An 11,735-nucleotide genomic window follows, 5' to 3' on the forward strand; every position below is an offset into this window, starting at 1 on the left:
TGAGGCTCCACTCGCGGTGGTTCGATGGCCCTTGCCGCGACCATGCAACTTTAATATCAGGTCGCGGCGCCGCAGTGCATGTCAGCTACAGGGGGGAAGATCGCCCAATTTCCCGGCCGCAGGAAACCATGAAGTTCGATCCCACTAGGGACTTCTGGACAAAAACCTATCAGCCGGGTGACCTCCCCTCCTGGCTCTACGTGGGGCGTGTGTACATTCGTGTGGGGGGGGGGGGGGGTGGTGAGGGTGCGCAGCGTCGGCGTCGACATCCCCCGGTGGCGGCTTTGCGGCGGTGAGCACGACCTCGGCAGAGTGGCCCTGCTGCAGCGGCCTCACGACTGTGCAGGGGCCAAAACGCGGACGTCTGAGAAGGCACCGGCCCTGGGAGAGTGGCGGGAAATCTGCGGCATAGGTGATGGCGCCGCGGTAGTGGGCGCGGTTCCGCTGGAGCGGCTGCGCTGCGGCGGCACCACACAAACACTTAGTTTTTTTCAACGGTTTTACTTAACTTGACTCTTGTGTCGTGGTCAAATCTTGTAATCAAAATTTAGTCTACTTCCCGTTGTCCAATCAATTCCAAATTTTGCACACACTCAGATCCGGTGATCATGCATGTATCAAAATCGGCATCAATTAATCAATTAATTCGCTACTTTAAAGCAATTTACATTTTGTATGGACGCCTTATTATTTACATATATATTTGTATAGGTCAAAAACGCCGCGGTCCCTAAACTCTCAAATAGCCTCGCCCAAGAACCAGGCGCCACGTGTCTCGGGCACGCCAGTTGTGAATAAAACCGTTGCTTAAAAAAACTTAAGGAGTTTATTTAAGGTGATGAATTTTGTTTGCTGATATGTTTTATTGTTTTAAACAGCATCACCAGGTCTTGATTCCGAAGTCCATACCCTGAAGGCAGAGGGTAAAGTTAATTCTGTCCAAAGTTTAACACAAAACGGTGAAGTGGGTGATGGCTTCATCCATCAGCATCAGGACGAGGATGAAGACGTCGTCACTGAAGTTTGTGTTCTCACGAAGGTGGAAGCTCAACGAGAAAATGAGGTGGACTGAGAAATGTAAATTTGGTATCGACTCATTTTCACTGATGCACATTTAAAATTTTCGGGCAAAATTATGTACAAACGTATGCTACTGTATTCACGCATACATTCAGACAGGTATGTTATTTTTATGCTCTACAACGGTTAATATAATTAATGGGGCGGTTTTAACAGCCAAAGTAATGATTCATGATATATTTCTGTTTGTCCACAATGATGATCTGGCCAAATTTGTGCTTTTTAAGAGCCTCTACTATCCGACACATCCAAGAGATTTACGCGCCAATTGTTTCACCGCACCTGTGAGTTTAATTAAAATTATCACAACCAAATTTAGCAAGAGATGTTCCCATTGAAATCGAAGTTATTTTTTAATGAATGGAAGGAACTAAACTAAAATTAGATGTTATAAAATACATAGCAATTTAACAGCAACATGAAAATTTGAAGTTAAAGTTTTGAGAAAATGTAAAATGTAATCCGAAGCACAACCTCAATTGGAAGTACTGAAAGTAATTTCTCACCTTGTCATGAGTTTTATTTTAGTATGGATCACGAAGCTGAAAACTTCCCATGATAATCATTCATCGCAGTTGTATAATTTCACAATTAATTGTAAAATCAATTCAACAAATAAACATAAATCTAAAAATGTGCTGCTGTTTTGTGGCTGGTTTAGCCCATTTACCGTATTCAAGATGCAGAGTGAAAATAATCTTGATCCTACATAGTCCAGTGACTTCACAGTGCTAGACGACTTGGCACATACAAAACCAATACTTGATCCTTAAATCACTTTTGTCAACGTTAGCATAATCTTAATTCACAGTTCACAAGAGGTCTGATATCGGGCAGCAGAGTGACACAGTGCCTTTCAGCAAGAAGGTTCTTCGTTTGATTCCCTACTCGGCTGCCTTTCTGGCGTTTTTATTTCCCACATACTAGAGAGCCAAAGATCCCCCGTATAGCCTATAGCAGACTGTTGGGGCAAGTGCTGTTAGAGGGAACTTATAAAGGCTGGTATGGCACATGGGGTGGGTGGCCAGAACCACACTCGATCGCCTTTGTCTCTCCAGTGGCAATGTTTGCACAGTTACGCATTTGATGCTGAGTCGCACTAACCGCTGTGTCACCGCTACCCACAGAACTACACCGCTTGAGAGCTGCAAGCTATTGCCTGCTCAGCCGTGTATGGCCCGACAGTTACGGAATCTACTTCCAGCTGTCAGAGTTGCTGCAGCCATTAGTCCCTGACTTAGCTGATGGACACCACAGGCTGGATCAAGCAAAGTAAAAATGGCAAATGCATTATGACTAGAGCAGGAAGACATGCGGGCTCTTCCCTAGGGACCCAGTCCGCATGACACCGTTGCCCAGAGACGATGCGGGCAGCCGTGGTAGGTCCTCCATCGTGGGACGTGATGGACAAAGGTTCTGCTGAAATAGCCAGGACCTGGGCTATCCACATGCTAGGCTCACAAATTCTCATTGTGCCGCTGGCCCCTTGAGTAGCCGTCACACAAAGTGACCCGACAGCGGTAGAGCGAACGGGTTGCAATGGGAAGGTTGCGAGTTCAAATCCTGTTTGAGGGGTTGACTCGGCATATCAACCCTCCAAGGTCAATACAATGTTGGCATTCTAGGCATGCGCTGATGTGTACTTTGGCGCGTGGCTCAAAGTTATTAAGATCAGTGTGCATTGTACAAAGTTAGATTTTCTTAGTTTACATTTGACCAAGGTCAAAAATAAATTGCAAGTGTTCACCGGGGGGCTTAGTTGTATTTTTGTACTTTGTTGAAATGTAAACCCAATAGTTTGTTACTTAAAGGCATTACAAGGAAGGCGTGGACACAGACGGATAGACAAAAAACAATGTCTTTAGGTAAGATGAGCCTTTAGAATTGGTTATTTTATTTGTATTTATTAATTGGGTTTGTCTCTTCCATTACACAGTTAATTTGCATAATTACCCCAAACGGCCCAAACACCCCAGTTTCATCCCACCATCACAACTGTGCAGACATTTTCAAGACAGTGCGCAACACAAGCCACATTGAGTCGAGATTTCTGTTTGAATGGTGCTCTTCATGTGCTGGACTCGAAATCTACAGAATATAAATGCGAAATGTGGTTGAAATGCATGAGTTAGAGGTTTTTCAGACTTCTTCAATCCTGTAGAAAGCCTGTGCGGATTTAATATTTGTCCTGAGAAACCTCTGACCTTTTAAAATCTGATTGCATTCTGACTCCAGTCCAATCGTGTTGTTGAACAGCAGACTGGATTTCTTTCGTCATGGAATCTGCTTCACTGATTATTTTGGATTAAGTTGTTGATAGAGCGAGGAGACAATGGCCTTGTTTTATGAGGGTAAGAGAGAATAAAAGTTTAGGAATTTTGCTCGTACCCTGCCGGAGAAGAACACACCACTAATTATTCACATCACCATGGAGAATTTAAGCAACAAAAACAGACGAATCTGCCCCTCAATATATCTGTCCTTTCACCTAAAAATAAACATGTCTTGCACTTCCCATTTGCCCCACAGCCCCCAGGAAGTGGATATAATCACGTGTTGCCCTTGGGAATATAAGTAGCAAAGACATCAGAGGAAACACCTTTTCTATTCTCACGGCTCTCCTGGCCCTCGCAAAGGCAGCTTTCCCACGCATGGACGGTGAAGGGGTGGACGCTATGGTGATAGAGAAACTTCTGGCGCTGGCTCAAGAGCTCCAGATTGTTATCGTCGCAGCGGACGACGCAGACATGTGTTCCTTGCGGGTGGCGAAGTGCATCCACGCACATCTGTCACAGCGTCGACCACCTCTCGTCCCCAACGGAGCGGCTGGGTCGCCCTACGGAGTGGAAGTCCGGGGGGAGGACGGCTCCACCATCATCGGGCCGCCAGGAGCAACCTAAAGCATCGGGTGTGCTCATCACCTGTTACGACTGTGGCCTCAGGGGCCACGTGGCTGCGGGATGCCGGGCACCGCGACAGCGACAGCCGGGACCACAGCCGGACGGTGCTCCAGCCTACCCACCCCCGTATCTAACTCCAGCAAGTCGCGGCACCACACATGCTCAGCCTGTGCACACACATATCCCTACCTCGCGCGCTCCAGTGCACAAACCCCGGGGTTCGACCGTGGGTTCGTCGGGTTGCGGCGGGGTCGAGAGGGCGCTAGGGCCGAGCCAGTGGACCAAATTGGCCCACCGTGTTGTTGCTGCGTCGGCGGGTACGTCCGTGGTCGCGGGGTGTATAGACGGGGTTGAGGTGCGGGTCCTCGTCGATACGGGTGCGTCGGCGACTATTGTCTGGGATTTGATCTATAATATACTTCCTGTGCAGAGCCGCCCCTTGCTGCCATTTGATGTTCCATGTTGTGCAGCAAACGGGGGTTCGTTGGGTATCATAAGCCAAATCCGAGCACAAATTTGCATTGGGGATATAAAATTGTCTGGGCCAGATTCTTCCTCGCTAGCGGTTCTGTGCTTGTTGGGGACAGACTTTTTGGCCAAAATGCCGATTAAAATATTAATTGATCAGGGGTGCATCGAGCTCCCTTCGGGCCGACGTGTACCCTTCCTGTCCTCTCCCGTCTCATGGGCAGCATGCACAACGGTACAGGCAGTCGTCACCCATACAGTGCGGGTACCACCGGGCGCGCAAATGCTCGTGCCTCTCCGGTTGCGTCGACCTTTCGCTCCGGGTGTGACGGATCACGGTGTCCTGTTGGGGCCCTCGAGGGCTGGGGAGAACGGATTGGATTTGGTGGCTGCGCAAACGATCGATAAGGGGAGCGATAAACCATTCATCATGGTCCTTAACGTCGGAGCGCAGACGGCCGTAGTTAACCAAGGCACCGTGCTTGCACACGCGACGCCGGTACCCGTAGTAGAAACGGTTGTGGGGCAAATGGGGAGGGGAGGGGTCCTCCAACTTACCCACGTCCCATTTGAGGACGAGGGTTGGGCAGATGCGCTATGTTCCAAAACAAGCGATCTCTCCGACTCCCAGCGCGCCGACTTACGCACCATTCTGATCGAATTTTCCGAGGTCTTTAGCAAACATAAGTATGATATTGGATGCACCAAATTATTGCGACATCATATCGACACGGGTGACAATGCCCCGATACGCCAAAATCCTTTTCGGTTGAGTCCCGCCGAAAAGGATCATGTCAAATTGGCTGTAGATGACATGTTGGCCGCAGATATCATATCTCCGTCCACCAGCCCATGGGGAGCACCCATAGTGCTTGTCAAAAAGCACGATGGGTCCTTGCGATTCTGTGTGGATTTTCGGCGCCTAAATAAAATCTCTGTGGCCGATGCGTATCCACTTCCCCAGATGGACGATTCCCTGGATGCTTTTGCAGGCGCACGTTTTTTTCACGCTGGACTTGTTATCCGGATTTTGGCAACTCCCATTGGATGATGAGTCCAGACCGAAGACTGCCTTTCGTACACCTCAAGGCCTATTTCAATTTAACCGGTTACCCATGGGCTTACATTCCGCTCCGGCGACGTTTCAGCACCTTATGGAACTGGTTTTGGCTGGCTTGCAATGGGACGTTTGTCTCATCTATCTGGACGATGTCATCGTGTTCGGCAAAACATTTGACGAACACCTGTTGTGATTGCGTGCCGTGTTCCTCAAAATGCGCGCTGCAAATTTGAAATTCAAGCCGCAAAAATGCCACCTGCTCCGGGAATCCGTGCGGTATTTAGGACACATCGTCAGCCGATCGGGCATTTCTACCGATCCCGCGAAGACGCAGTGTGTCAGCTCCTGGCCGACCCCCACCTCGGTGGCTGAGGTCAGGAGCTTTGTTGGTTTTGCATCCTATTGTCGGCGGTTCGTTGCGAACTTTGCTACCGTTGCCAAACCTTTGCATGCCCTGATGGCAAAGGGAGCGAGGTTTGGTTGGGACCAGGCCGAGGAGATCGCTTTCCGTTCCCTTCGCGACGCTCTCGTGCAGGCTCTACCATTAAGCTACCCCGATTTTTCCAAACCCTTCCTGCTCGATACTGACACCAGCAATACGGGTATCGGGGGTGTGCTCTCGCAGGTCATCGATGGTGTGGAGTGCATGGTGGCTTATGGCAGTAGGGTCCTGTCTCCCGCGAAGCAGAGATATTGTGTCGCATGTCGGGAGCTGTTGGCCATTGTATATTTCATACAACAATATCGGCCATATCTGTACGGGCGGCATTTCACCGTCCGTACAGACCATGCGGCATTACAATATGCCTTGCGGGTAGAGCAGCCCTCGGGGCAATTGTCCCGATGGCTCGAGGTCCTTCAGGACTTTGATTTTCCTACCACGTAGCGGAAGGGTGTTCGACACGCTAATGCGGATGCCTGTCTCGTCTGCCACCCGCCTCCGATTGCGCTTGCCTCACGGGTTCGGGGCGTTGCAAGCCGCCAGATGATGGCACCGCGTCTGACGCTCCAGTCCTTGCTGACACCACCGAGGACCGCTTGTCAGTGGGTCCTATCGAGCAGGGGGGTAAGGACTCCTTGCGGGGGTTGTCCGTTATAGAATGGGGGCGCCAACAGATGGAGGACGCATCCCTCCTCGCGTTGCGTCGTCGTGCGGGGGATTCCTTGAAGGGAGTGATGGGCGTTGACTCGTTCGGATTGCGCCAGGGGCTCCTGCTGCATTGGGACGGGAAGGCGCACTGGCACAGGCTGGTGGTGCCTTTTGCTCTGCGGGGTAAGGCTGTGTGGGCTGCTCACGAGCGGCTTTTGCACTTGGGGACCCACAAGACCCTTGCCATGCTCCAGCTGAACTTCTTCTGGCCGGGTATGGCTAGGGACTTGGATGACCTCCTGGGTGCATGCAATCGATGCGCCCAACGGAAACCACCAGCGAGAGCCGCCCGTCCACCGATACAGTCAAATACAGTCTCTCGGGTTAATGAACTCGTTGCACTTGACATATTGGGGCCCTTCCCTACGACCCCTAGGGGTAACAAGTACCTGCTGGTTGGCGTGGAATACTTTACACACTGGCCTATGGCATGGCCCCTCGCCAACCAGTCAGCAGCGGCCGTCGCCGAGGCCTTTGTCCAGGACTACGTCCTCGACAAAGGTGCTCCCGAATGGCTGCTGACTGACCAAGGGAAGAATTTCTCTGGTGTCGTTCTGCACGAGGTGTGTATGCTTCTGGGTACAAAGAAAATTCGAACTTCTCCCTATCACCCGCAAACTGATGGTATGGTAGAACGCCTGCACAGGACCCTCACGTCTATGTTGTGTCACCAAGTGTGTAACTCCCAGACCGATTGGGACCTTCAGATCCCGGGTGTTTTGCCGGCCTACAGGATGGCTCCTCACGCGGCGACCGGTTTCTCGCCGTTCTTCCTGATGTATGGTCGCGATGTTGACCCACCTATTACAACTTAGTTACGGGTCTCCGAACCAAACGAGAAATCAAAATTGGCCGACCACATCAAATTTAACATCCGGAGGTTGACCGAAGCACGGGAGGCAGCCACCCAAAACTCTCATTCTCGTCAGAAGGCCAACGAATGGATGCGGTCGCACAAGTCACACACCCATGCATGGAAGCCCGGGGACAAGGCTTGGTTGCACTGCCCTCAAGTGCCATTGGCAACCTCGGCAAAATTGTTGCGGCCATGGAGGGGTCCGGTGGAAATTGTACAGGTCATGCAGCCACAATGCATCTGCATTCAGTGGGGAAAACGCCACTGGTACGTCCACCCCTCGCGGCTGAAGCCGGTTGCGACACCTCGCGCCCCTCCACTACACTACACAGGCCGACCATGCGATGTGTCCACTGACCCCGGGACGGCAACTCCGCCGCCTGGCCCTGATGTACCACTAACTGTGCCATCTTCAGGTGCCCCGAGGATGACGGCCTCCGGGCCGCTTGCGCCACCTGGCGGGGATGAGGGCTGCTCTCCCGGGACGTCGGGGGGTTGTGCACCCGCATGGACAGCGCCCACCGCTGGCACGGCCGGGTTCTCCCCCTACGATGGGACCGCAAAACGGACTCGTGCTAAAACGCGCCGGTTGTTGTGACTTCTTGTTACACTTGTTATGTTCTTCCTTTTCTGCACGGACGGGTGGCTCGGGTTTAATGCGGGGGGGGGGGGGGGGAAGGGGGGGGGAAGTATCTACATAGGGAAATTTTGTATAGGCGGGTTTGGTTATTTGTTGGGGTGTTTGTTATTATGAGGCACGCACAGTTGGGGTTTTGTTATATTTTTATTGTTGATGTTGTTACAGCCGGGACGGCTGCGAGCTGTACGGGAGGGGGTGATGTAGGGTGTTGTGTGATACAAAGGTACAGCCGAACCTTGGTGTGATCCTAGGTGGCGACAATGACGTCCGCTTCTACAGCCCCGCCCAGTGGGTTATGGGTATAAAGGGCGGAGAGTGAGGAAGCTCAGGGCAGAGTGTTGGGGCCAAGAATGAAGTACCAGGGAAGAAGGAAGACCAGCTAAGTAGAACCCTGGGACTCCCCTGACCACTGTCCTTCTCAGGATCGGCAGGGCAAGCCAGTGGTACGGCCCCAGGAGCCACAGAGCCGACGTCCTTCTAAGGGCCGGTCTGGTTGGCGGGGTGCCGTGATCTGCGCTTAACCAGGGCCAGATCAGACATCCTCCCCTAGAGCCCTTAGCTGGAGGAATCGGGGAACATAGGCTTAGGCTAGATAGCCTAGGGGGATATTCCTAAGTGTATTCGGGTGAAGGGGCCGCTACCCCTTCTGTGTGACCCCTTGTTATAAATAAATAAGTGCTGCCTCTACTCTACCGTCTCCGTGTCACTGGAACCCACTACACGTGTAACGCATCAAGCAGGGGGACGGCCTCGGCTCGGGGAGTCAGGCCAACTCGCCAGGCCAGGTCCTGGTTGTCCTCGGGGCGACCGGGCGCATTCAACAAGCGGTGCAGGAGATGCTGCGGGCCGACAATATTTCCCCATCCTGGAGTCCCTGGGGGGCACCGGTGGTCCTAGTCAAGAAGTCAGATGGGTCACTGAGATTCTGCGTGGACTTCCGACGCCTCAATGCCGTCACGCTTGCCGACGCATATCCCCTACCACGTATCGACGACTCACAATGCATTGGCAGGAGCAAAAATGATCAGTACACTGGGTTTATTGTCCGGTTTCTGGCAGGTCCCACTAGATGCGGACTCCCGGCCTAAAACAGCATTCCGGACACCACCGGGCCTGCTTGAGTTCAACTGCCTGCCTATGGGCCTCCAGACTGCACCGGCGACGTTCCAACGCTTAATGGAGTTGGCCTTAGCAGGCCTCCAGTAGGAAACGTGACTCATCTACCTGGACGACGTCATTGTCTTCAGCCGATCATTTGAGGAACACATTGGCCGATTACGTCAGGTATTCCTACGGTTCCGGAACGCGAACTTGAAGCTCAAGCCATCGAAGTGCCACCTTATGCAGTCGTCGGTACGCTACTTGGGCCACGTCATCAGTGAGTCTAGAGTGGCTACAGACCCGGAAACGACGGCCTGCGTGAGGGCCTGGGCTGTCCCCACAACGGTTCCAGAGGTACGCAGGTTTGTGGGTTTCGTGTCCTACTACCGCCGGTTTGTACCCAACTTCACAACCATTGCGAAGCCCTTGCATGTGTTGATGGCAAAGAACCAGAGGTTTAATTGGGGCCCTCTGGAGGAGGAGGCATTCCAGCAGTTGCGCTCGCGTTTGACAGATGCACCACCATTGGCCTTTCTGGATTTTGGCCTCCCATTTACCCTGGACACGGACGCCAGCAATGTGGGCATCGGCAGCGTCTTGTCACAAGGGTTGGGAGGTGGTTATCGCCTATGGTAGTTGCGTGCTTTCATCAGCGGAGCAGCGCTACTGCGTCACATGTAGGGAGCTCTTGGTGGTCGTTCACTTCATGCAGCAATTTCGGCCCTACCTGTATGGTCGCAAATTTACTGTCCGCACTGATCACGCGGCCTTGCAGTATTCGCTCTGCATCGACCAGCCTTCAGGCCAGCTGGCCAGATGGATAGAGCGCCTGCAGGAGTACAGGTACCAAGTGGTGCATCGCAAGGGAACCAGATACACCAACGCGGACGCATTGTCCTGGCTGGCGCCCCAGGGCCATTGTGCATGCACCACAGGCGCGACACGCTGCAAGGAGGCGTGGCCGGAGGGGACGGTCATCGCTCCAATACACACGGCGGAGGGCGCACAGGGTGAGGTCCAGCTGACCGACCACTACCTGGGGCTGACCTTGGACGATTGGAGACGTCTACAGCTGGAGGAAGCCCCCCTGCAAGCGCTACGTGCCTCAGCGGAGGCAGGGGGGAGGAGTACATCGTATGGGAGGACCTCCTCATGCGATGGGACCCGGTTGGACGCCGGCGATGCCTGGTGGTTCCGGAGTCGCTACGTCGACAATTGATCATGGATGTACATTGCCGCCAGCTGCTGCACCTTGCAGGGTGGAAGACATTGTGCACATTACAGGGTCGTTACTTTTGGCCAGGCATGACCGCTAATGTGCACCGATGGGTCGCTACCTGCGTTGAATGCGCATGGCGGAAGCCGCCACCGCGGGTAACCCGGGCGCCCCTGCAGCCCATCACGGTGACCAGGGTCAACGAATTGGTTGCGTTGGACATCCTGGGACCACTGCCGGTCACGCCACGGGAAAATAAATACCTGTTGGTTGGTGTAGCGTACTGCACGAGGTGGCCAATGGTGTGGGCCCTCCCGGACCAAATGGCACAGACCATCGCTGATGCCTTCATGGGGGGCTATGTCCTTGATAAGGGGGCACCGGAGCGATTGCTCACGGATCAAGGCAGGAATTTCTCCTCACAGCTATTGAAGGACGTCTGCTCTATCCTGGGCACTAAAAAGGTCCGAACATCCCCAGACCGATGGGATGGTGGAGCGGCTTAACCGCACCATAGCGGCCTCCGACGGAGGGGCCGCCGCGGTCATCTGCTGCCTGTGGATGTCCGGGCTGTTACGGGGCTCTGGCTGGAGACCCGGGCAGACCGTTCAATTGATGTTGTTGTGATTATCTTGAATTGTATGGTTGCGGGGGGTTAAGGGCGGTCGCCACTGTCGGGGGGGGGGGGGGGGGAGGCTCATGGGGAGACTTAAATGGTCCATGGGGTAGGCAGAACCGAGGACGGGTTTTTTTCTTCTCCGGGGGTGTCAGGGTAAGGATTCCCACCAATAGGAGGGTTAGTGGCACGGTGACAGGAGAAGGGGGAGGAGTAAGCGAGGAGATATAAGGGGAGAACGGGCGGGAAGAAGGGGAGCTTGGCGGGAACGTGATTGAGACGGCTGGGGACAGGTGTGGATGGGAGAAAAGGATTAAAAGATGAACCCCCTGCAACCTTGTGACGGCTCTCCTTTACACGTGCATTAGAGAACCCACACAGGGTAGAGACATCACATTGATCTTCATGCAGCAGTGGATAGACCACGTCTGATGGCGACGGTATGTGTAGCAGCGTGTGAGTTGTTCTGCGTGAGTTTAAACTGTGCGTGAGAATGTGTGAGAATGAGACTGAGAATGAGCTGTGTGAGTGTGTGTGAGTGAGCCGTGTGAGCGTGAGACGTGATGATAATACTTGTGTTGTAAGGGCCCATTGCCCGAAACGTCAACTATTCTGGATTTTAATTTAGAAGCCACCTTCAGCAAATGT

At 53.0% G+C, this 11,735-nt stretch overlaps 1 protein-coding gene across 3 annotated transcripts in view; it reads left to right on the plus strand.

The window, feature by feature from the left end:
• LOC142907715 (uncharacterized) overlaps positions 1-8,841 on the plus strand; it is a 37,363-nt gene extending 28,522 nt beyond the window's left edge. The window contains exon 2 of one of the 3 annotated variants that reach the window (XM_076057372.1): positions 879-8,841. In XM_076057372.1, the coding sequence (XP_075913487.1) occupies positions 879-914 (36 nt within the window). In that variant the 3' untranslated portion in view covers positions 915-8,841. The remainder of the gene's footprint in view (positions 1-878) is intronic. The other 2 variants (XM_076057371.1, XM_076057373.1) reach the window with 2 other exon arrangements.
• The last annotated feature ends 2,894 nt before the right edge of the window (positions 8,842-11,735 follow it).

This window comes from Petromyzon marinus, chromosome 82, assembly GCF_048934315.1.
Source record: "Petromyzon marinus isolate PM22_M1 ecotype Great Lakes invasive population chromosome 82, UKy_Petmar_22M1.pri1.0, whole genome shotgun sequence".
NCBI classification, from domain to species: domain Eukaryota; kingdom Metazoa; phylum Chordata; class Hyperoartia; order Petromyzontiformes; family Petromyzontidae; genus Petromyzon; species Petromyzon marinus.